The sequence below is a fragment of the Meleagris gallopavo genome, chromosome 10, assembly GCF_000146605.3.
Source record: "Meleagris gallopavo isolate NT-WF06-2002-E0010 breed Aviagen turkey brand Nicholas breeding stock chromosome 10, Turkey_5.1, whole genome shotgun sequence".
NCBI lineage: Eukaryota > Metazoa > Chordata > Aves > Galliformes > Phasianidae > Meleagris > Meleagris gallopavo.
This window is the reverse complement of record NC_015020.2, coordinates 8,595,843-8,622,486: the sequence shown is the minus strand read 5'-3', so window position 1 is coordinate 8,622,486 and position 26,644 is coordinate 8,595,843. Positions and strand designations below refer to the sequence as shown.

The 26,644-nt window shown below is 36.7% G+C and overlaps 1 protein-coding gene across 1 annotated transcript in view; it reads left to right on the top strand.

Annotated features, from left to right (window-relative positions):
* The window catches only part of DENND1B (DENN domain containing 1B), a gene marked incomplete at its 5' end in the record, with an annotated part of 92,133 nt that overhangs the window by 44,664 nt on the left and 20,825 nt on the right, over window positions 1-26,644 (top strand). Inside the window, 6 exons of the mRNA XM_019618367.2 lie at window positions 1,251-1,300; window positions 9,015-9,134; window positions 15,548-15,617; window positions 17,172-17,252; window positions 21,695-21,748; window positions 24,770-24,880. Coding sequence (XP_019473912.1) covers window positions 1,251-1,300; window positions 9,015-9,134; window positions 15,548-15,617; window positions 17,172-17,252; window positions 21,695-21,748; window positions 24,770-24,880 — 486 coding nt within the window. The remainder of the gene's footprint in view (window positions 1-1,250; window positions 1,301-9,014; window positions 9,135-15,547; window positions 15,618-17,171; window positions 17,253-21,694; window positions 21,749-24,769; window positions 24,881-26,644) is intronic.

The window sequence follows — 26,644 nt, the reverse complement described above, 5'->3', positions numbered from 1 at the left end:
TAACTTCCATGGGTTCTTTGTGTTTTACACTTACAACTGATCCAGGCAGAATTTTGGAGCAAATAGTCATTGTGGTGTGTGGAAATTTCGATCCATAGCTTCCCCTAATGGGAGCTGGCTGCTCAGCACACAGTGTTCAAGCAGGAGGGTACTAACATCCTTGATCCAGTTCTTAACCTCATCTGCATCTCTGCAGTCTGTTTGCCTTTTCCTGAGTGCGCACACCTTGCAGGATACCTTCATAAGTTCCAGCATAGCCAATATAGTCCTGTTGTTGTTCTCGTACAAAGAGAGAACCCTGTAGCTGTGCTGGCCAATACAAATGCCATCTCTTGTCCTTTCTTACCTCACGTGTGCCACAGAAGGTTTTTTTCCAAGCTGAGTGTGACTGTTGGGAATAACTGCTATTTCTGAAATCCTGTAAGATCGCTTTAATTTCTGCTAACAAATCTGGCAAATCACTTTTTCATCTAATGAAAAGTTTTTACTAGCTTGGGAGCATTTTTATATCATAATTCATACCTTTATTTGTTACTAAACAACTTAGTAAATGCTGTGAGAGAGCAACGCTGTCCTATTATATTATGGTACAAATGTAGCTCTATCAGACACCCTCCCTTTCCCTTTATGAACAGAGTGGTTTGCTTGTGAAAACGAAAGGGTTAATCATATAAATATCTCCCTTAGACCAGCAGAAGATTTCCACGATTTTCAGCGTTTGACCATGAGACATGTATAGAGTCGTTATACCTCTCTGTAATTCATTCTGCTGCCAACTTCATTCCCTTTTCTCTGCCTGCATTTTAATTGAAACAACATTTGTATTTTTGAGCCAGGATCTGTCAGAAGTCCCTGTGGCTAGTCTGTGGTACAAGTAGCAGCAGACGTGGCTTACCCATATGGTGTGGTGCTTCTTGTAAAATCCATATGGCCTTGTTGAGGGGAATCCCAGCGGGGATGTGAAGGGTGTTAATACCCTTCAGGCCAGGCCTTTCCCTCCTGGGGCTTCTACGGCATTGTCTTTGCAATCTGCCGAAGCACAAACTTAATTCCTTTTTAATAATCAATTATTTCAGTCCAGGAACGTGTACTGTATTTTTTTTTTGCGATCTTATGTTCCTCAAGTTTATTATTATTTTTTATGAATATTTCTGTATGTTTTTTTTTTAAACCAATCTTTAGGGGACCTGCTAGCAAACAGGGATAAAAGCCGTTTCAAAATCCTAACACTGTTTCCCTTGCATTTATAGGATGTGCTGAACAGTGTTCCAAAGTTCTGCTTTCCTTTTGACGTCGAAAGGTATGTTGCAGTTAACATTTATTTAAACACTTCATATGAAAAGGTATTTAGTGTGATAGCAGGGAAATTTTTAAAGAACAAGTAAAAACATAGTACAGAAACATGCACCCATGGATGAAGATGACAGCAAAACACAACTTTTCCGGAGTTGTAAGGGTATGTCTTTCAGGATAGAGCAATATTCTGCCTCTTGATTTTTGTCCTGTATAATTGTAAACAACGTCTGTGTTAATATCAGCATATTTTGTTTAAGCAGCAAGCATCATTTAAAAAAAAAAAAGTCACAGGTCTCTAGGATATAAATACCAGTACTGAAAATGTGTAGTTTGAGTTCAGAGAAATAAAGACTTCAGTTGCGTGGAAGTAGCTGAGCGTGCAGTTGATTTTTCTCAGGGTAGACTTAAGAATATTATGTATTATTAATTAGCTTTTACCTTTCTGGTATCCATTACGGTGTGGCATCCATGTAATGATGCAATAATTTAAATGGTTTGTGTAAAACATTTTCATTAATTAAAACGCTTATTTGAACTTGTCAAACTGATTAATGGTAATTAATTTAATCTATCACACTCGTTTCTAAAACTCACATTGTCCGAATCGGCAAAGATTGAGTTAAAAGCGTGATTAGCATAAGGAAGAAAGCTGCGGGCGGTAGGGCAGGCTGAGCCGGCTGCAGGGCAGCGTTGGCAGCGCTGTTTGAGAGCCCTCAGCAGTGACAGTAGTGTGGTGCGAGGCAGAGAGGGAGGCTTTGCAGGGAGACATGGCACAGACTGTCATAAGCACAACTTCTCTGAAGAAAACTATGCTCATCTAGTTGTTTATAGATGAGTTTAGTTGTTTGCATTTTGAACTGGCTAAGCTTGCTGCCCTTCAAACTGTTGTGATGACCTAACTAGTGCTGTTTGTGTTGGCTGTAAAGCACTGAAGTCCTTAATGTGCTCGAGATGTATGCAGAATTCCATGTAAAACTGATAATGAAGATGAATAATTGAAATAAAAATTGAGGATAACAGAAAAAGGTGAGGTTCTGCTGCTGCCATCCAGTGGCAAGAATGCTATCAGTGGCAGCAAATAATTATTTTCAATTAACTAGTTGTGTTAACTGTTTCTGTTTATTGATTCAGAAGACATTTAGTTGCTTATATGAGGCTGATAAACGTGATCAGACTTCTGTGGGAATATATGACTTTAACTGAGTATCCAAATGATGGGGGGGAAATGATAGAAGTTATGCAATGTTTGTTGTTTGTGTGCCCTTTGTCCCTCTGCTTCCAAGTACTTTTACACCTCCATGTTTGACCAAAGAGCAGTGCTCTCACAGACAGGAAACTTCTATAACATCCATAAAGCTTGGCGGTTGGACAGAAGCTTGGGTGATTTGTGGAAGCTGAGGTGCATGTTCCATTGACTGCTGACTGCTCAGCCTGCATGCAACTAAAACCAGTTCCTGTGCAGGCAGCTCCTGCTTGGCTGGGGTTGGGAGCTGGGCTGTTGAGACCTGTGAGGGAGCACAGGCAGTGTGGGGTTCTGGGGAGTGAAGGTTCATGGGCAGGGGAGGTGGGCTGAGCTGCCCTATGCAAAGAGACAGAAGTACTGGATGCCCATGCAAGAGTGTCTGCTGCTCTTTACTTAACTGTTTGGGGGAATAACTTAGGGCTGTGTGGTGTTTATGCTACTCAGTTCAGACAGTTGCTACAGTAAAGGCATGTTACCATTTGAAAATAAATAACACAAAAACTGTATAGTTGTCTTTTACTTTCCCAGAATTTGATATTTTTGTTTTGAAAAGTGTGGGACCAATTCAGACAAGTATTGATAAATATGTTGCTGTAACTCCTTCTCATGTTTGTTTTATTTTTAAAAGAATGCTGTAGGTGTGACAAACACCTAGTTTTTTTCTCACTTGTCATCTGAACATTTATTTTCTTGTAGGGAGAACCACCACAGACCACATAGTGAGTGCCCCCAAGTATTTTACAGGCAACTTGAGTGGCAAGTTCTGTACAGAAAGCTTTCATTGAAGAGAAAAGCCAAGTTTCTATTTCACAGGTTGAGCTCACTGTACTTTAGGGAATATAGCTTCTCAAACTGTATTGTGAGATCTATCAGTATATAAACCACTGAGAGCACTTTCTGATCCTTGTAAGAGCTAGGAAAGACTAGAGCAGAAGTGGAATTTCCACTGATGCTAGTAATCGAGGTATCTGGAATAAAAAAAAACAAGACTTTGTTCCATAGTTTGCTTCTGGGCATTCTTGCATGCAGCGGAGTTTCAGGCAACAGTGTCCTTCTTATTAAATAGATAAACAAAACTCATTTAAATAGTAAATCAATGTTCTTTAAACTATGAAAATAATGTAGTTAAAGCTCTGTCAAATCCCAGTGCTAAGTCCATCATCACATATTTTCCTCTGCCTCACCTGCACTTAATTAGTGAATGAATTGAAAAGTGGATGAAGTGAGAATGTGTTTGATTTTGTTGTATTCACTATACTGCAGTGATCGTGGACTTAGATCTAGATTTGATTCTATGTGATAATACTTAAATTATCTCACTAGAAATACTGACTTTATCATTCGGATGTATTAAGTAGCTGTACACTGTTTTAATTATCACAATTACATACTGTAAATGGTGATTTAAAATCTGTAGGTAACTCCCATTAAATTGAAGCTGAAAATAAAGTCAAAAAGGCACAATGAATGGTGTGATGTGTTAACTGTTACTTAAACTTTGAGATATATACATACATGTATATAAACAGAAAGTAAACACTTAATTTTGTTACTACTCAATATGGCTTACATTTTACGTTGAAGAGGATAAAGTACTGAATTCTTGTCATAGAAGTTCTTGAGCATTTACCCCCAAGAATCTAAGGCTTTTTTTGCAACTAAATTATTTTAGACTTTATTAATTGCACAATTGTATAACTTTTAAACTGTTCGTTTGTTGATAGTCATGAATAAGTTCACTTTTTGTCTGCTGTGGAATTCCTTTCTCTGTTTCTATTTGTAAGAAACAGGAGGACTGTACTATTAAAGAAGGTAGAGATTTTATTTCCTTCTAATATTTGCTAAGCTGATTTTTAAGTGTCAGAGAACACCTCGTCGTCTTTTTTGTTCTTTGTAACCTTCATGCAAATGCTACGTGATATTTTTTCTCTTCTTTCCCCTCAGTGATCTGTATCTTCGCTCTCAATCTCAAACTCGTGTAACTTGCAGAGCCCCCACCTAACGTTTTTAGCTGTGTTGGTAATTTTGCTGGATGATTGCGTGAGCATGCAGATGTTCTTCTCAGTCACAACTCAAAATCAGTCAAATTTCACAGTCACAGTTTGACTCATCAGTTATTCTGTTCTTTGATTCTCTTCTCCTTTGTCCCCTCCTCTGTAAATACTTCTGATCTGCCTTTCTGCTCCTCTGTTTTTCCCCCCCCTTCAGGTTGTATTTCTGCTGTTGTTTGTGTAGTTCCTCTGTAGCCAAGACTTTGGAAGGTGTCTGTAGGACTAATACGGAGTTAAGTGCCTTATTGATTTCACCTACTGTGCCCACCCAGTCTCGTGGTAAGGGCTATGTTGCAGAGCATAAGTGGCTCTGCTGCACGTGCTGTAGGAAGACTTCTCGTTAGGTGTGGAACATTGCTCAAGTGTGTGAACTACTGTGCCTATTATTTAGCTCACGAACTATTAGAGTCAATGGCTAAACCATTTCTGTTGGTGTTTTGAGTAGCAGTCTCTGGCTGTGGAGGTGATTTGTGGCTTACAGAAATATTTAGTTAAAAAGTCAATAGATGAGAATAGTTAGAAACTCTGAAATGAAGTAGTAATCTTGTACAAGTGAGTTTTCTCCACTCTTTATCTCATTGTATTATACACACACACACACACACACACACACACACACACACACACATTAAAATATAAAAATGTAGGCATGTGAGAAAAATCTGTGTAACGATAGGTGGAACCCAAGTGGTGGAGTCGTGATCACAGGGTGAGCTCAGAAGTGGAAACAATAGTTGCCACTGAGGATAGTTATCAGTGTGGTGGCTCAACCTGAGGTTGCTGAGTCCCCTCTTCCCCATCAGCTGGTGCTTCCACCTTGACATCAATTCCAGCTTGAATCTCTCTTTTTTTTTTTTCTCTGATTTGGGGAGAATTAGGGTCAATGGCTGGTGTGCTTTACTTTTCAGTGTCAGATTTGGAGAAGAAATGCACTGAAATTTTTCAGTAGCAGCTGCCTGTAATTAAGAACTGAGTAAGCTGAGTTAGTGAGTTGAGTAAGAATTGTGCCTCGTTGGTCAAGCATAAGTGCATGACACATTATAATTAATGATACCTGTAACTTTGTTTTGTTTAAAAAATATTGATTGAAATTTTTTCTGCCATGCATGGTTTTTCATTGTTTGGAAATAACAAAATCTCTCAAGTTCAAAGCCCTTCAGAAATTCCTAAGTGTGAAGGGTGATTCATTTCAAGCATACTATGTCTCCTAAGCAGATAAAGTTGGGAGAAGAGCAATTCTAATTAAGATTTAAGGATAAATGTGTTGGTTAGACATGTTTTTCATCAGAAGAGATTTAATTCCTGCCTTAATCAGCTTTCTCAAGGCAGCCTTGAAATGCAGCCTGCACAATGGCTATAGTGTAAACAGAAATCTTTAAAACAGCTCTTTACCTGCTCTGTGCGTACCAAAGAGCCTTTTCTGTATTCTGCTGATATTAGAAAATTTAAAAAACTACTTTTATTCATATAGTGGACTGTAATAGCCTTGAAAGAGCCCATTGTAGTCTGCAGAGTTAATAAGTGTTTACACACATTCTTTGCTACTGGTGATTTATTGTTGTTAAACTAAGATTAAATGTAAGCAGGCCATGCAGGAGCTGAAAGGAAGGGGGGGAAGCAAGACAGAGGAATGAGGGAGGAGGAGGTCAGCGACAGTTTGCAGTAGCTTGCCTGTGCTGTCTCCTTGCAAGTGAGCAGGTCACTTGTTTTGAAGTAACCCACAGGCTTGAGCTCTGTAAAAAGTGTTGCAAATCTTGTTCAGTAGATCGTATGCTCCATTAGAAAGTACAGATAACACTTTGGTTGGGAAATTCTGGGAGGTAGTAATTGCATTTTACCCATGTTGATTTTCATGTTAAGGAAAACTGGTAGAGGCGTCTTTGCTGTGGTTCGGTAGTGTGGCCAAAGTCATGACTTGGCTTCAGAGACACGGGACCCAAACACCATAGCCAGAACCTGTCCACATAAATATATGCAGCGGGTGTATTAAAACTATTGTGCTAGGCTTCTTGAACGTTTATATCAAGTTTAGATACTGGCATTATCAATCAGTGTAAGGAAATATCCAGCCATCATTAGCTTGTTCTTCTATGGCTGGCATACAGTCAGTTTCACTTCTGCTGAAGAGGGGCAAAAAAGCAGGCCTCCTTCTGCCCTCAGGTCTTGCATGGAGCTTTTGAATTAGCAACCTAGAATGGCTTTTGTTAGCTGTTCTTCTGAAGCAAGTGAGACCAAATGCAGACTTCTGGGTTGTTTGTGGATGTTCAGCCTTGGAGGTTGTTCTTATCTTGAGCATCCAGAATGTGCTGCTTGCAGCTCCTCCTAAAGTCTGTGGGATGCAGCTTTCAAGCTGGGCTGTTCTCACACCAACTGTGAAAATGCTGCATAGCCTCTCTTGAGGAAGTGAAGGGAAAATGTTGAGTTGGAGGTGGTGAGATGGCATTGGGATTGCCTCCTGCTGGACTGCCATAACTTGCCTGTGCTATTTTTAATAGTCTCAGAATTAAATCATATTTGATCTCATGCATTGAAATTTTTACATGTGCTTTAATTGCAGTACAATATATTCTCCTTTGTCATCTTCCAATGTTGCGAAGGGAGGAGATAAATGAAAAGATAAATGAAAGGAAGGGCTCCTTACTGGTGTGAGATTTTTTGGGCTAAGTAACTGTTTTTAAGCAATAGTGGAGCAGAGCCATATGGCATGTGTGTACACAGTACAGAAAAAGCAAAACCTGCATACTTGGGCATCTATGAAGTCAGCTTTTGTAAATAACTTACCACTTGTTTGGCTGAGGGACTGTACCCTAGGTGGAGCACAGGGTGCTGGCAGTGCTGCTGCTGAGGGACTTTGCAACACCTGGCTGTGCACCGACCTGAGGGTTTCAGTGGACGTTTGCCTCTTTATTCCTGAGAGTAACGCAGAGATTTGGATAGAAAATGGCTTTTTTGGCAGAGGAGTAATGACACAATGTCACTGATGCTGTTGAGTCATACGTGTATATGTAGGCAGCATCCTAGTTATCCTAAAGAACCTGAAAAAATTAAGAGTGAGTGAGAGCCATCAAGCTCTCTTTTACTAAAAGTAAAGAGCATACTAGGTTGCTTCAGTTGACTGAAGATATTTGAGGAAAATACTTGTTTGGTAATTAAGATCAACTCATTACTTTAAAGAATAAGTCTATTAATGATGGTGGATTTCTAATGATCACATTGGACTAAAGATACATTGTTCTGTTATTTGCGCTTAGGGCAGGCTTTTATTTCAGGCTAGTCACTGATTGGAAGGGATGAGACCAAATGGTAACGAGTGGGAGTTAGAGTCTGGGCAGTGGCATCACTTGGCTGATCTTTAAGCTCTTCTCATCATGAATTAAGCATTTGCACGTGTCCCATTGTAACTTTATGCCTTTGATCTCCTACTTTTTTTCCTTCCCATGGGTAACTTTTTGTGTCTTATTTTGGTGAAGGTTTTTTAAAAATAAACATATTGCAGGGGATAAATGGGGGAAAAAAGTGCACTTAGTGGGAGATGAAAGATGGTTCTTAGATTCTGCAGGAATTCTTTTTCAACCACAGATGATGTATGTTAACGATATCACTCACTAGCAGGTGCTTAGGCACTCTGCTGAAGATGATGTAAGAATGAGAAAATAAAAAGACAGTAGAATTACAGTCAGAACTGCTGCATGTTACCTTTTCAGAACTTCTACACTGCCCATTAAAACTTTGCTATATTTTACTTTTGACTATACCATGCATTACCTCTCTCAATTGAAAATGCTGAGTCTACCTAAAGCTTATTTATTCTGGAAGTTGTTGAAAAAGTGCAGTATGTTTTCCTGTGAGTAAGGTTAAGATGTAGTTTGTGTCCTTAAATGCTTACCTTGAATGCATTTCATGATTTCTATGAAGATCACCCAAGTTTGACCATACTGAAAAGCCAGTTTTAAGCTTGCAATGCGCTTTGTTTTATGAACAGTTCTCTTCCCCCTGTCTCTATGATCTTGTAATGTTAGTTATATTTTTTTTTCTTGGTCTTTGTCCCCAGACTGAAGTCCCAACCATTCTAAGTCTGTCCTTATAATTCAGCAGCTGTTTTCCCTCATTCTTATTTTCCCTACTCTGTGCCTTCTGTAACTCCTGTACCTTCTGTTCTGTGTTGTGGGGGTCAGCCTTTGAAGCGTTGGCCCACTGAGGAGGAGGTGGCCAGGTCTGGGTGGTGCAAAGATGGCAGCAGGAGTCGTGGATGAATGAGGGAATGGAGTTCAGTGCCTGCGGAAGAGGTGGGGTAAAGGAGGGAATAAAAGAACAATCTGAGAGGAAAAGAAGTGAGGTTTGAGCATGAAAATGCTGAAGAGCAGTGACTTATGCTAGTGTTTTCTATCATTTGGTGTTCTTATGATCCGTATTTAATTTTTCAGGGTGTCCCAAAACCAAGTAGGACAGCATTTTACTTTTGTGCTCACCGACATTGAAAGTAAGCAACGGTTTGGATTTTGCCGTTTGACGTCAGGAGGCAAAGTCTGCCTCTGTATTCTGAGGTAAGCTGCATATGGAAAACTGAGTAGAGAAGTGAATATAGGAAAAATATAACATACCTTGAAATCTGTTAACACTACTAATCAACAATTATTAATAATTAATATTTATTGTTATCAGTACACTGTTTCTGTACAATGATGTTACCATTGATTTCAGATGGGAAGTGGTCCCAAGTTCCGTATGATGGTTTCAATTTGTGTAACGCAGGAATTTTTACATTGTAGCTTTTACAGGCTTTGAGCATTATGTAGATAGTTTTAATGCTTAATGGAGTCTTTGGCAAGTATCCAGTCAATTTCATGATGAAATACACAATTCTATATTCCTGTACTTGGAAGCAGTTTTCAGGTGTCTTCCACTTTTTGCATATAAGCAACTCCAGAATGAGATGAATCATCAATGAACAGCATGGCACTGTGGTACAGAATTGACACTGAGGATTAGGAAATTGACCTCATTTAAATAGTTTGTTTTTATTTCTGGTTATTTTTTATTTTTCTGTTAACTAATAGGTTTAGTGATGGGGGGAGAGGGGGGGAGGTAAGCTAAAGCCTTCTTGTATTGTGCTTTATTATAAGGCAAAATTGTCTTCAAGTATTCAAGTAATAACCTGTCAGCATGCAGTACCTATGGAGGAAATGGGGGCATCTTTTTTGGAACCCATCCAGAGTTTTAAACTGATTCCAAACTATTGTTTGGAGTGCTTGTGCAGTGGTCTTTTGGGGCAAAGGAAAAAAATTTGGGAAAGATCACAAGGAGCCAATTAATTTCCAACAAAACTGTAATAATGCCGCATAAAGATTTAGTTCAGGATTTTGGAGGGTAAAATACTTAACCCTTTTTGTTGTGGCATTTTTTGTTGATGTGTCTTGTTAAGCACTGTAGAGAATGTATGCATATGCTTCTAGCTTTTTTTTTTTAGTTAAATTTTTCTTCCTTCATCAAGCTGGAAACAAAACTTATGATTCTTACTCCTAACCTTGCCTGTCTGGCTTCTAATGTTGCAGTACCAATCACAGAATGGCCTGGGTTGAAAAGTATCACAATGATCACGTAGTTTCAACCCCCTTGCCACGGGCATGGTCGCCAACCACTGCACTGAAATGCCCAGAGCCATTTCCAGCCTGATCTTGAATTCATCCAGGGATGGGGCTCAAGTGTGCAAATTTAAATACTGCCTATAGTACTGCAAAGAAAAAGATTCACGTTCTAAGCTGGTTTAAACTAACATATTTCTTTTAACATTTCTGCAGAGACATGCATCAGTTAGAGATTAGCCAGTGGCCTGCTACTTGACAGGAATAAGTAGGAAAATGAAAAGTGGCAAGCTATAATTTTTCACTGAACCGTATTCAAAACATTGCCTTTATTGCTTTTATTGTGACAATTCCAAATTTACAATACAACACTGAGTGCATAATAGCATTAGCTTCATGGAATTCTACTTCTAGATTGGTAACCCTTTTCTCTCTAATTTATATGTTAGTTTTAAATGGTGTTTCTTGGATAGAAAGAATGCATCAATGTTTTCATTAAAGTGTCATCTTATCTGGTCTGGTTTCTCCAAGATCTGGGATCTCCAAGACCAAGTGAAAGAAGAGCCACTAGCAGACTTCTATTGGCGTTTATTCTGCCTCTGCCTTGTTCATATTTGTTCATCTTCAGTTAACCAATATGAAAGACGTTTTAATGAAGGGTTGCTTCATTAAAGGGTCTTAATGTGTAAAGATTTTGTACATGTGTGCACAGTTGCTTTTTCTTCCATATTGCAAAATACCATTAATGTACATTCAGTATGAATATACACGAAGACACTTCTGTAAGAAGTTCAAACTACATGTGTCTGTCACATATCTAATAATATTGGAGTTTATATAAACACACAAATGCAGGCGTAAAAATGCCGTATCTAATTACTGCCCATCTACGTATGTACATGTTGTGTATCTCCACTAAGAAGAGGACTAAATTTAAACTGCTGGCTGAGGCTTTAATGCTTCTTTGACTAGAGACAGTCAAGTATAAAAAAAACTTAACTGATAGTAATAGAAAACTAAAATCTAAGTAAAAATATCTTAAAGGAAGGGCAGGAACTAGCTAATCAGTGATGACAGAGAAATTCTATAAAAATTTGGGTAGGCTGATGAGAACAGAATACAGCTAGTCTCTTGTGAATATTTTTTGTGGGTGGTATCAGTTCATGTGTTAACTTTTGCCAGGCTGGCAAAGTATTGGGTTTTGAACTGCAAAGTAAAGTAAAGACTACTTGTCCTGAAACTGTACGCAACCAATGTAAAGCTGCTTATGAGATTAGGTCTTGTAGCTTATCTCTCTATAATTCATTATTTTCTTTGCTTCTTATTTGAAATGCTATTTAAAGGAAATCATCTTTGAATTTTCAGCTGTGTAGTGCTACATTAAGCTGGAGAATTTGAAGCAGAACATATACTTGGGTTGTAGATGCAGGAATTCTGTAGATGTTTCATAGTTTTGTACACTTGATATACACACAAGAGGAACAGAATTCTCTCTGAGCTCAGAATATTTTGTCTGATTTCTGTGCAAGTGCTAATACATTGAAATAACTACACCTGATGTGGTTATCCCAGGCATTTTCATTTGAAGAAATTACTAGTGCTATGGTACGGTCTAAAACGCTCGTGCGGAATTTGTCTGTACTTGCCAAATTCAATGTGCAAATGAGTGCAAAATCATAATAAGGTGAGAGAACAAATCTTGGATCGTTCTTCAGAAATGTAGAGCGATTTCTTTGCAATTCTTTTGACTTGTTTGGTTTTCTCTATTTTTAAATGACGAGGCTACTTTGAATGAAGCTCTGGGTGTGAGTCCTGCTGTGTCACTTCCTTCTCCACAAACCATTGAGCTCATGTAGCCCCTAAGAATTTGGGTACCACAACAGGAGTATTGTAATGTATTTTTGTCCTCGTATGTTGTACTGGATCTTTTCTTCTAGTTCAGTTTTCTACATGTTAATTTTAGCAGCTCAGAATTGAAGTGGTGCAATAGAAATTTTAATGTTCACTTACAAATAATAGGAACTTAATTATTTTGGGTATTGTTTCTATGTATCTCTGCTGTTTGTAGTAGGAATAATGCTTTGAGTTTACACCGAACTGTTTTAGAATTACTTGAATGGTTTTAATATGTAGTTTATATAACTTGACTAATCTTTGTTTCGTTAGGAATCTTGAAACTGTTGAATGAGAGGTTGACCTTATGTACCTAGAGAAATGCAAAATGCATCGTTAAAATTTTCAGTCTTAGATTTCATTAATTTTTACGACTGTAAAATTGTCACCTATGTTTCCAAATGAAATGCTATAATAAGGAAGACAGGTTTATGTGGTAAGTCTTTGTAGTTCTTCAGTTCAGGCCATTCCTGAAGCTTTCTCTCTCTTCCTTTAGGCAAATCCCTTAGAAGCAGAATGTTTCAATTTTACACATTTTGTGTCAATTTTCCAGACAGAAAAGTAGCCCCTAGACATTAGACATTTAGCTACGGAAAGGCAGTTTCCTTAGTTTTATTTGATTACTAGAAGTTAGATTCCTGCTGATAGTTCAAGACTGTTAGTGGTTACCTGACTATTTGACAGAAAACATTTCCTTTCCTTTATTTAACCTTTGACTCATGAATGTAAAAGTTTTATCAGAGCTATAGCAGAAGCACAAGTGAGGTGGAAGTCTACTTACTGCAACAAGGGTTATGCACGACTTTGAGTAAACTCTGAGCTCCTGTCTTGTGGCTCATTTGGATTAAAAGAAAATGCTAAGTGTGTTTCTAATTATCCATGAAATATCTCGTGCTTGTGTTTTCATGACAGGCAGTGGCTGTACTCTTAAAGACCACTGTATTCTAAAACAGGAAATAGGTATCTTTTAAAACAGTCGTGCACATATTTTGATATTCTTCTTTGTTGCGTGAAGGCAACTTTATAGGAATTGGAGGTTTTCGTACGTTTGTCTTGTATGTTCGTTTCTCAAGAGTATTAGTTGTAACGTGCTATCTGTGAAGGCAATGTGTGCAATTAAAGAGCAATGAGAAAGCAAAGGTCTCATTTGAGAATCTATGTTCTTTTTATTTGATGAAGACAGATCTAGATGGTCTTTCCTTTCATGCCATGGATGTTTTGATTTGTCTTAAATTTTCAGGTTTAAGTAGCGTGCTGAGATTATATTAACCTTGTGTCTGTGGTGTTTAAAGGTTTAAAGCAATTCTTTAACCAGTTTTTCAGCTCGGAAGGAAGCTGATATTTTTCAACTACGTGCAAACGATCTTTTTTTTTTTTTTTTACAACATGTATTTGTGATTTTGTTATGTGTAGATCTGAATGTGCATCATCAACCTCATCTTGCTAAAGGAGCAAGCTCATGTAGGAGTACTCACGTCAGCATGCCTTAGCCTGTGAAAGAAAAATCTTCCCTGCTTTTGTGCTCGGGTTCATTAATTTCAAGTAATGAATTTGGCCTCATGAATTTATTCAAAAATTAAATTTTAGTTTTTGCAATAAGAGGGGAGCTGAGATCATAGATATATGACAGAAATATTGTTAATATTTTATTGAAGTAGGAACACTTAAAGCACGCTGTTCATAAATGTTCATTATGAAATACAAAGAATCAGATAAGATTTTACAATATTCTACAATGAAAAAATGATATGCTTGGATGATATAGCCTGCTACTGCTGAAGTGATGGCAAAACACTGGAAGGGCTTTAAATGATGTAAACTATTCCTTTGTCTATGCTTATAAAGGTTTTTTGCAGTTTGCACCTTATAGTTTGACTTGGATGAAGTGGTTGAGCCATGCTCTGATCTCTGCTGCAGCTGGAGGCCGGCGGAGCAGTTTGGTGGCTGCGATGTCTGCAGGGACCCTGGCACTTGTGCCCAGTACTTCTGTTTTTGTGTCCAGGATGAGGGAAACGTGATTTCAGAAGGTCATAGGTCAGGAGTTTCGAATGGAATTAAACTCCAAGACCAGTAGGTTTAGGAGCTGCTGCAATAGTGTTTTAAAAGGATGCGCAGTGTTCGGGCCCAGAAGCAGTGAGTGGTAGTATGGAGGTGCAGCTGTGTATGCTGCTTCTTCCCTCTAAGAACTGGAGTCTATTTCTAAAGCCTTACTAGCTGCTCACTGAGAATGGAGCTATTGCAAAGGAAGTGTAACCCCTTGCTCTGCTCACTAAACAAAAGTAGCCTTGGCTTCTGAAACATCCAGGATTTCCCCTGGTGGCTTCCACTTGCCTGTTAGGGAAAGCGTAGTTATAAAATGAAATAAAAAATCTTTCAGTCTTTGCTTCCCCTCCTGTCCACATGAAAATATGAACAAGTTATATTAATCATGCTTTCCATTTTAGTAATGTGTTTTTTATTTGTGGAAAGAACTCTAAGAAAGAAACTGGAAGGTATTTAATTTGTAAGAAAGGAATAATTTATACTTGAAATGTCTGGTAAACTACATATTACATCTGTATCATAAGCTTAAATAGTGAGTATGGAAAGCTCTGATGTCACAGTTAAAGGTAAATCATCTGTAAATAGATGTCAGGAGAAAAAAAGGCAATAATAACACTGAGCTTCTCTTCTCGTACCCTTCGGTTATGTCATATTTATCTTGGATTCTATTTAACTAATTGATACTATTGCACAAATATGGGTTGCAGATTTACGGTAGGAGCCTTTGAAATAGTGGTATTATTGTGCTTGCAGTATCAGTAAATGCTCAACTGTTTCTAGAAATTGCTACTATGTATAGAAATGACTTCATAGAGGGAAGACTTCATATATTCTTCTATATATGTGTGGCATCTGTGCTATTCTGTAGTGGTGCATGAATTGTCTGATATGGGTACTGGCTCTGCCCAGGTAGATGGTTTGTGGCAGTCTGCCCAAGCACAGCAGAGTGTAGAACATCAAAATGGCAAGGAAAATTACCAACACAACTACTGAGAGCTTTAATAGGCAATGGGACTGTGATTTAAAGGTGTTTGACAATGCTTAAAGTGATTTTTTTGGATGCATTTAGAGTAATGAGAAGCAAAAATATTGTAAGCTAATCTACACGTACGTGGGACTTAAAGTAGATTTCCACCTTACTGTGTAAAGTGAATTGGTATACATAATGTATCTGAGGTACTGAGATGTCAGCTTTATAATAAAGCAAAGCCCAAGTCTTACCAAATAGGTCTGGTTAGTAGATAGAGTCTAAAGAAGTAGAGCTTTGCTACAACCTAACAGTGATTTAGCATTAAACTGAAGTTTGTGAGGAACAGGTTTATAAGCACTTATTTACATGTAAAAATGCAAAAATGTACTAGTCATTTTATGGTAAATTTCGTAAACACTGGAAAAGTACATTGATATCTTAATTTTCTTTTTTTCCTCTCCTTTTTTAGTTACCTACCCTGGTTTGAAGTATACTATAAGCTTTTAAATACTCTGGCAGATTATTTGGCTAAAGAGCAGGTAATTTTACGTTTTACATAGTCTGTTTCTTTGCGTAAAAGATTTTGCAGCAGTAGCAGTGACCAAATAATGTAGTATTTCAAGTGCCATAAAGTGATTCTTCACTGTTTAATTTTTTTTTAAGTAAAATTTAGAAGAAAGTCATTAAACTTGTTATACTGGAGTTCAATCAGTGTAAATGTTGGGCCACAACTATCGCTAACTATCACTTGAATATCACATGAATCTTAAAAAGCTGTTGAGAATCTACCTGTCTGAAGTGTCAGTCTTAGTATAAACAAGTCCTGGGTGAAGTGTGAGCTAAGTGTTACATCACTGGAGAACTCTATGATGCATTGATTGTAAACTGTAGATTTCTGGAACTATCTGATTATCAGTTACAAACACTTTTTTTCAGAACTGCGTAAAATATGATGTACTGTTTCACCCTTCACATTAACTAAAAACTACCTCTCGTAATTCTGTCATCTCAACTAGCAAGACAAAATTGCTTGCAACATTTGGTGAAGAATCATGATAGTTTAGTTTGCATATTCATGAGCAATTAAACGTATTCCAGGATTATGCAGGGAAGGAAATAGTGGCATCTGTCTTTATGGAGAACACTGTAGCCATATCTTTCTGATTTAACTGCATTAGACTACTAGATAGAAATTTAAAAAAAGAAAAGGCATCAATGGATGGCCATATGCTGACTGGAAAAGCTGATGTTTCAAAAGTAGATGAACTATTTATTAAGCAGTTATTATGCACTATAGTAAATGGACTTCACGTAATAAATAAAAGCATTATTCTAGATGTTGGATTAGTTAAATGTATGTTAAACTTATTCTGTATGTGTAGTTTCACCACTAGTAGTCTGAATCTTTAAACTGAGCTTTGTATTTGGTTCTTATTTCACTATAGCTGTAAAATGGTTATTGACGAGGTATTTGACCTCAATAGGAAGGTGGGAATCATTTTCTCCTCTGCTTCTGCTCCACTGTTCAGTGGTTTTGGCATTGTACAATTGCTTTAAGATGCTAGATTAGGCTTGTTGTGCTGTATACTGAGGAACCTCAGTATCGATGATCAGAAAGATTTCGCAATGTGTGGAAGCACGTACTTCATTGTGCTGCCTCTTGCCATATATGTTGCTGAGGAGGCTGTTAGAGAACATTGCTGTCGCGCTTTCCCAGGCACTGTGTGACCAAGAGTGTACAATTCAAGTGTAACTGCATAGTTAACAAAGTTTTCATTAGATGAATATCATGGCTAACTCTTTTAGAAAGTCTAAATAGCCAGAAAGTCTAAATAGCCATTTTAATGCTATTTTCAGTTACAAATAATGTAATTAATTTATGGAGTATATGGGGCAAAATAAAAGAATTTTTCTTACATAAATGAAGTTGGCTTATTATTTCATATTTAATTACTTCATGGGAAATTGCCATTGTCTTTCTCACTAAATGTATATGTGTATGTATATAAATTGTTTGACGTGTAGTAAATTGTAATAATTCTTTTATGTAATGATTAATTAAAATTTTAAAAAATTTTAAATTTTCCCTATAGGAAAATGACTCAAAGGATTTGTTAAAATCGTTGTATAGCCATCCTGTGCCAAAGGCAAACGCTTTAGTCAGTTTAAGTGTGGTAAGTATTCTCTACATTATTCCTAATTCTGTTGCCTAATTCAAAATGCCTACGTATGGTTAAAACAATCCTTTCGTAAACTGTAATCTTAGATGGCTTTCCATCATTAACTGGCTTGGATAATTTTTTTAACCTTTCATTTTTTTCGGCGCAGAATAGTTTCTCTACATCTGGAGTTGTTCTCTTAAAGTTAATGAAAAAGAAAAAAAATTGGATTTTTGCTCTATGAATGAAAAAGCAAACTAAGGTGGATCGTGGGATCTAGTACTGCTAGAACTACTTCTTTGTGTTTCTAACTCGCTCTTGCAGATAATTTTGGTTTCTCCAACTGTGAATTAGGACACACTGACTCTGTGTTGTTGCTTCTTGTGCCAGAGTACGTGAGACTTAAAGAACTGGAAACAAGTTTGTGTAAGCTTTCCCATTTTCCCACTCCATCTTTCTAGGTTTGCTTGATCATGTGGTAATACTCTAGGAAAGATAGGAGAATACCGCATTACATAAAGCTTATATAGCGTAGGTACAGATGAAAGAATGTGTCTGTGCCACGATGCTTGGTACACTGACACTTTGGGATGTGCCACTGGATGCTCTCAGCACAGCAAGTTGGTTTTGCCATAGAAACATCCAGGTGAGCCTGTTGCTGTTATAATTCCTGATGATGATAACAGCATAAGCATATGAAAATATGCTTTATGTCTTTAGAGGCTGTATCAAATATAAAGCCATTCTTCGTGTCCACAGCTTATGTAGAAGTAAATGTGTGCAAATAACATGGTAGTTGGATCATCAGTTTGCAAGGCACAGAAAGAACTGAAACTAAGTCTTTGATTACTTACTGAAGGTTCAATAAATTGTTTGTCTTGACATTGCTTGTGACATTCCTATTACTTTTAACCCATTTATTTTGTAGCCCTGTACTTCAAGTGAAGTAAGAGCAGATTCTAAAGAAACATCTGACCCTCCCAAGAGGGTGCACAAAAATAGAGAGGAAATCAGTGCCCCTAGTTACTTTTGGTCCTTAAAATAACGCTGCCTTCATTTTCATTTCTTTTCAAATTTCTCTTGCATTGTTACACTTTATTTCAATTGTCTATAGAGCCCTAGTATTTTTATTCTTCAAACAATAATAATAACTATGTCTTGAAGGCCTTCCAGTCTTGAATGGTGTTTCTCACCAGAATGTACTGCTGTTTTTTGAGGCTACAGGTTTGATTTTTTTTTTGTTGCTTTGCTCAGTGTATTTGTGTATGTGCATATATATATTTGTTTATTTGTGTTGTCATTATAACAAATGTTATTTTTCAGTAAGTAACAGAAATTAAAATCATTTGTTCAGAGTGACCTGCAGTAGTATCCTCTTGTATATGGAATAATATTTTGTAGTTGCTAACTGCAGTGTTATAACCAATTCTAATTTAGAAATCATAAAACACTTGGTAACATCCTTTAAAAATCCTCCCGTGTTTCAGTAGGACATAAATTTTTAAGATTTTTTTCCTTTTGTTTCCTGGAAAGCTTTGCTGTCTATTGCTGTCAGTGCTGTGTTTCATCTTGTACAGAGCTTTCCTATCTCAAATGAATGTTGTGGTGAACTTTGGAGTGGAGGATACAACCAGCAACATTGGGATGACAAATTGCTTGCAATTAAGTTGATGCTTGCTGGTTTTATTTCAATATTAGTTGACGTTTGAATTTTTTTTTCTCAGCTGCCTCTTGTTCCCAGTAGTTTGTTCCATGAAACAGTTTTGTTATCTTTCTAGCTGAACAATGATAATCCAAATGTGGGCTGGTTGCCAAGTGCTTGGCTGCAGGCACAGATGAGCAGTACTGTGGGTACAGGCAGGGAAAAGCAGGATGGAGTAGGTTCCCTTGAATCAAAATGTGTTTTGGATCTTCAGGCATCTATTTTCATAAGCTCAGTGCTGCAGGGAATAGGGAAATGTTTGTGGCCACTTTCAACTCTAACGTTGTATGTCAATCTTCATATTGGTGTCTCTTTCTGGCTTCTTATGTATTGTAAATAGGTGAGAGTGGAACAGTCAGTGGTCATAGACTTAAAAGAAGCTGCAGTCTGAAAAATAATTGTAGGAATAACAGCATGAGGTTGTCTTTCATTGTGCCAGGATGAGCCTAGATCAAATTTCATGATGCAGAATTAAAAAGATTCATCTCCCATATACTCAGATATGCAGAGTAAGGCTCATAGACATTGAACTGGGGCTTAAATGGCAGACCATTATGATACTTACAATTACGTGTACATAATCATGCATAAAATATGCCAGTATCCAGATACATTTTTTTTTTCCACAGTAAACTTCAGTAAGTAGAACACAAAAATGCCTTGATCTATTTAAGGACCATGTTCTCTTCTTGCACCTCTGTCTTGATATGAGCAATCTTTGATTCTATGAAACCTGAGCTTTCTGTCTCTAGCATTTTACCCATGGAGGGCCAACAAAAGTGCTTGTTTTTTTTTGTTGGAAAAGTTAGCTAAGTCAAGACTGAATTCAGATGGGGATGAAACATACAAAATAAAGCATATTTTCAGAACACATTTTAGACATGAGAAACAGTGGAATCATCTTTGCTCTATTGAAAAGCTAAAAAATCAATTCAATCTTTCTCTCATATTGCATAAGAACCAAGAGATGATTTTTGCAAGTAAGCAAGTTTTGAAAAACAGCCTTGCCTTGTGTCGGTGAGTTTAAAAGGCACTATCTAAAACCTATTGTAATTAAAGTAGTGATTACTTGCTATAGGATATGTTTTCTGATTTCAGGCTTATTTATACTTAACCTTTTGGAAATTGTGCTGTTGTCTATAGCCTAAAAGAGCAGTATTAACCTACCTATTCTGTTTAAACCAATCTAATTTCGGAGCATAACCAAAATCAAACACTTAACAAAGTTTGCATTTTCTAGTTTTCCTTTTTTTACAGAAGACTTTATATGGGACAGCAACTATTAATTTAGTATGTCTTTCATGGTCATATGCATCTTCCTAAGGGAGTTCTCATAAATGTGCAAGGACTCCATACCATGTTATTTTTGTTGCTTAATGGTTCATAATGGCTGCAGTAATGCGTCTTTGCTTTTCATAGCTCTAACTTCCTTTTCTGTTCAGTGAGTGAAATATTACTAACTTCTTAACGATGAATAATTACTAGTCCAAGTTATTAAATCCATTAATCAGAAAATCTGTTGTTAAATTTTCTGCAATCTTATTACATATAGAAAACTATTTTCTCATCATACTCTTTAAGAATGTACTGCATTAATCTAAGTGTTTTCCTATTCCTGACTACAGAATAGTAGTTTTTCCTGCTGATGCACAAAAAAAAAGACGACACTGCATTTGCACAAGACATTCCAGGATTTTTTTGAGTTAGTGATGTTTTTTGTTTTTTTTGTTCTTTTTTTCTAGCTATTGCCAAATGACCTAATATGTGGAGAAAATTTTCTATTAAATGTATCAAACTGGTTTAATAAGAGCTTTCTACACAGATTATATTGTATTAATATATTTTCTTGTTTGAACACAAGACACGATATCTTAGACGCTTTTTTGTTTTGTTGTATCTTTTTCAAGTTTGACTTAAAAACTGTTTTTGTGTTGCTAATAATGATAAAAAAATATACAGTATAAAAGCAGACATCTTAAGAAAAACTAAAAAAACCTTAAAGTAACAAAAGCTAAAAATTCAATAATTATCACATTTAATTATTATCTACTTCAAGGTTTTTTGTCCTTCAAGATTTAGAGTAATTATGAAAGATATCTTAAAATTATGAAGTTAAATCTGTACTTCACTCCTAAAAGCACTGGATTAAGGAGAACAACCTAAACTACATCTGTTTTCAGTTTAGTGCGTTTTATGTTTACATTCTAAATGGCCTCAAACATAAGATTTTAAAATTGCGAATGTTTTTTTATAAATGATTGTGGAATGTCGAGCTGTCAGACCTTGGATTTCTGTTAGCACATTTTGGATTTGAAAATCTTTGGAAAGAGACGAGGCTGTATATTAAGCAGTAATATTACTGTTCTCATTAATTGTCATGTAAATGACTTTTCCTTACTCATTCTAAATTTACGTTTTGTTTTTTAACATTTATTTTTGTGCTTGAAATTTATGAAACCAGTGCTAAAGCCAATGAATGCTACTTTGACATGACACATTTAAAACTGGCTTAATTTCATTTTAACAGCAGTACAGTGTTTTGTTCACTTGGTTTGTGTGCTGCGTTAAGCCAGAAATTGTGATTTCATGACGTGATCTGCTTAGTTCTTTGTCTGGTAATAGTAAGAATCCTATTGGAAACATGGCTATTTGCTTAAACAAAGATGGGGTTGGAAATCCTGAATGTGAGATATTTTAAAAATAATTTTACTTGCCAAGCCGAATTTAAATTATTCATTTTTTTCCCATTGATTAGCACTTGTATTTCATTACTCCTGATATAACTGGATTGCCAACAATCCCTGAAAGTGTAAGTATGCAGTTTCTTTTTAAGAAATTTGGAAGTATAAGCCTCGTTCTTTGAGTAGGGCTGTACTCTGCTTTTATCAATGGGTGGATTTTTCTGTGACTGTTTTTAGAATATGATTGATGTCTATTATTATAACCTTTAGCTAGTAAAGTTACTCTTGCATGCATTGTTAAAGCATCATACAGGGCATTTTTGAGCACTGCTGTCTGCCTTTTGTTCATAATTACTTTGTTTGCATTTATAGGGGCTATATATGCAAAACGTTCCACTTACACAGCTAGTATTGTTTGAATATCTGCCCTTTAAACACTGCTTTGCTAAGCTGCAAATTTAGCTATCAAGATAGGCAGTTAATTTTTGTGTAAGAAGGCATTGTTTCAGGCTTTTGGAAAACATGCTGTACCTGCTCATATACGGATGGTAACCATACACCAGAAACAATTATTGTTACGTTTTAATGAAGGCTTTCGTTCTGTAGATGCTGAATTCTTGGTAGTGCTGCAGTACAAATGCAGAATGTCAGATCATGTCCTCTATGATGTGTTTAGATAGAAGGTATTTAATTGGTTATCTAACGTTCTGCTTTCTAGTTCTGCTTTCTAGTTCTGCATTAAATTGGGAATTCAACAAAGCTTTATAGGTTTGCATTTTTACACTTTCACATGATGACTGTCTTCTGAAAGTTAGATGTTTTGGTGGCTGTGGTGGGTAAATGGCAGTACAAACATATTGTCCCAGGGATGCAGGAAAGTTTGGGGGGGGGAAAGGCAACGGAGCCACACAAGCGTAGGCTGAGAAGTCCAAACCTGCGGGTAGTGGGAGCTTATTCCTAGCAGGGCTTCAGCCCAGTCCTGAGCTGGTGGCAGAGAACCCAGGGGAGATGCTGGAGTCTTGAGGTAACTCAGAAGTCTGTTGTTGCATTGAGATGAAAGGGCCCACAGTGGGAAGTGGCTCTTTGGTTAGGACAAGGATTAGTTTTTAGATGTTTGTTTTCATGTTTTACCCTTTAGATTGAATTCCACTGTCTGTAAGAAAAATTCTGTTCTAACATGTTCTTTGGTCTCCTACTAAAGCATAACTTTGGAGATTAGGAGGTATTTAGTATGTTCATCTTAAAGAAAACGGAGAGGTTTCATTTTGAGTTTCTGGGTGAGTGAGGTTCTTGCAATGGCATTGCTGTGGATGTGCTCTGCTGATTCTGAGGGAAAATTGTCAAGTAATTATCTAAATGCCTTGCTATACTATTAATATTTTTTGACTCTGTTTCTGAAATACCCACTCTTCCAGTATGCTCAAAATGGCAGAGGATAGAACATGTAGAAGTTAAGAGGTGAGATAGATCTAGTAAATCAATAATACAGTGACTTTTCCTTGTTCTTTGCTATAAGTTTCACAAACTTCTGGAGAAATATCTTTTCAGCTCTAATCCAGACATAACTGTGACTCCCAGAGAAATGTTCTGTGCAAGATGGCCAACTTTTTTTACCACAGCTTGTGCTGAACAGAATCAGCATGTCATTATCAACTAAAATGTAAAGGCTGTCCTACATAAGGGGGACTTAAATTACCATTGCACGTCAGCCTCTGACAACCCATTAAAGGGGATGCTTGAAGGACCAGAATATTTCTAAATGGTGCATCTGTGGCCCTTAACGCTCTCAATTTAGCTTCCCAATACCTATGCAGGATGGACCAAGAGTAACTCCATGCTCTGTCTCTTTGAATTAATAATACATTTATGAGTTTACATAAAATTGCTTAATTCATTGGATCTTCTGTCACTTCTTTTAAGAAGCTCTAATTTAAAATTGAAATGTATCCAAAAAGGAGGTGAATCCTCTGGTCACCATCCAGACTTTCCCTCAGGTTAGGTTCCCCTAGTTATGGCCTGCAAGGAACTGGAGCAGCAGCTGCTCAGGAGTGGCTCTGGATCACACAGCATTACCTGCATTGTTGGTGGCGGCCATGTCACAGTTCTGAGCCTCAAGAGCACGTGCTGCCCTGAGGCCTTCACTCCTTTGTCAAGCCCTCAATGTCTTTCGGGGTTAAAAGCCCTCACTGTCTGTGCTGACTCCACATCTAGTGTAAGCTGAGTTTCACTGCTCTGGCTCTTGTCCTTGGGCTGGTACGTGCCACGGTGGGTTCTTGTGTTAGCATTCAGGAGTGTATGCTGTTTCTGAGAGGTCAATGGAGGTTCTGGTTGCAGGTGAGGTAATGGACATGTGAAGTTAGGAAATCAGATGTACACTTTGTATCTTGTGAAGTGAATTGGTATATTTTTGTACCTATTCCCCAATAGTTATGAATGTTTGCTGTTTTTCTATGCATTTTTGCTGGTGGTCTTTGGACTAATTCAGAACCCGTATTTCTGTGGTACTGTGCCACACAGAAATATTGTTAAGTTCATCTGGAACACAGAGACCCACCCACCTGACACAACCTCTTATTTTTCCAGTTTCCCCCACTTTTATATTATCTGACCTATGAATAAAATGTACTGGTGGCTTTATTTTTCATTAAATGCCATAGAGGTACACTCACAACCTTCTACCACAGCTGGCTGTTTTTGCATGTTTTTCTTCCAACTGGAAGGAAAGCTGGTTTGCTTTCCTTGAAGTAGAATAACATGTGCTCACTTTTGGAGAGACTGGCAAAACATTGTGGTTTTATTGTCATAACTATGGCAGAACAGTTACTGTGGTGCTGGGGGATCTGTTCCTGGGTTGGAAGTTAGTTACTAGTATACTTTAGTATTGATGTGCTACATATTTGTTGTTCAGATTCCAAAAGTGGGCAACTCTAATTTCAGAAGCATTATCAAATAAGTAATAACTTGCTCCAAAGCTAGGTCATCACTAGCTTTAAAATTCTATTATTTTTAGAGCATGTGTTTTAATTTGGATTTCCTTAATATTTTTTTTTCCACCAATTAATTGGTCAAATTTTCTGGTATACAGTGTATTAATGTTTTTCTTAGCTACCATTGTCGCTATATTGTTAACATTTTATTTATTTAAACAGAGAAACCTCACTGAGTATTTTGTTGCTGTGGATGTGAACAACATGCTGCAACTTTATGCCAGTATGTTGCATGAGAGAAGAATAATTATTACCTCGAGCAAACTAAGCACTGTAAGTACTTCACACATCTCCTTTTCAGTAGAATATATTGAACGTTTCACAGAATGACCTACAGACCTTTGTGGTTTTAGATATGTTCCATGTGTACTCATAAGACAATATCTACATACTTTTCTGATATATGGTTTTAGTCTGGCTCTTGAAATACAAAAGTCTGATTTATATAAGACCTACTCAGATACATTAAGTCAGGTTAATTATTTTCCTTATCAGTAGATGAGAGTTCTTTAACTCTCCAGAGCTCATTTCTGTGCCTTCTAGCCTAAAAAGAATTCTTAAGGGCTATTATAAGATCTTTATTATTCACTTGTGGCTTATTCCATTGGAGCTACTTGAAAGAAATCAAGGGGCCTTAATAATAGCTGCTATCCTAACCTGGTAATAGGTAGATTCATCTTTCTCAGAGTGGCTTGGGAGTGCATACTGTAATAGCTCTGATTTGGAGCAGCTCTTCAGACTTATAATAGCATACAACTCAAAATAGCATTTTATTATTAATAAAGGTTTTAGACTACTGCCACATTAAGATGTTTTTTCTTTCCTTTTACCTGCGTGGACTGCTTAATAAAAGAATGTTGCATTTCATTTTGAAACTATATATAAATATTCAGGTGTTAATTTTGTTCTAATATTTTCAGAATTCTGTGAGGCTTTAAAATCCCCTATATTTCGAATATATACCAAATATTAATTTTGTGTTACTATGAGACTGTTTATAAGCTACTTTTGTCATTGGTTTTATTTGATACATAGTTTATTTGGCTTAAGATCAGTCCTAAAAATATCTTACTTTTCAAAAGTATCCATAAAACACTTTGTTTTATGTTGTTTCTATGGTGGGAAACAGAAGTTATATTTCTAAACGCTACTATTTCTACTACCCAATAAGTGAACAATTATTTTCGACACATACGCACAAGTTTGGGTATAGTATTAAAAATTTGTATTTTCCAAGACATGTGGATGCTGATTTCTAGTATGTGTGTATAAGGAGTGAGAAATTTTGGACTGTAAATAGTGGATTAAAAGCCTTTAACTTCTTTTGAGTCCAAAGTAAACTCGACAGAGGACTAAGAACCGTCATAAAAGGCTGGCAGTTTTTACAATTCTAGTTATTAGCAATTGAATAACATATATACACATAAAGAAATGTATATATTATATTCACTGTGATTCTTAAAACTGTGTATATCTAAGTATATAGTACACGTGCTATATACAGTATAGATAATCTATAAACTATTAAATATATACAGTATATGTTATGTATAAAATACATACTACATTAATGATGACTTGCAGAACATGAAAATAATTGTCTATACTAATTAGGGAATGAAAGAAACCTGAGGTCATAAAATCAGAAGCCAAATGAAGAACTGTAAAACCTGTAAAATAAGTAGTGAATGTATATATTCAGTCTTTAAATTACCATACTGTGATATATCTTTTAGGCACCAAATATTTTACTCTATCTTATGAAATTCCCATATTCTTTCTATTATTTCCTGTGGAACTGGCCACGGGAAGACTTGGGCATTGTGGTAGAGTAATAAGGTGATGCTAGTGGGCATCAAGAATTTCAAGGGAAAGCCTTTTCAAAGAACCTGGTTTGGTACAAGTTCAGGCAATGCAGTAAAAGGAAACATGGAATTGGTTTGTTTTATTATTTTTTTGCTAGTTGGGGCACATCTTGGTATGAAAAATGAAAGAAAAAAATTTAGCCATAAAGGAAAAAAAACAATCAACTGTAAT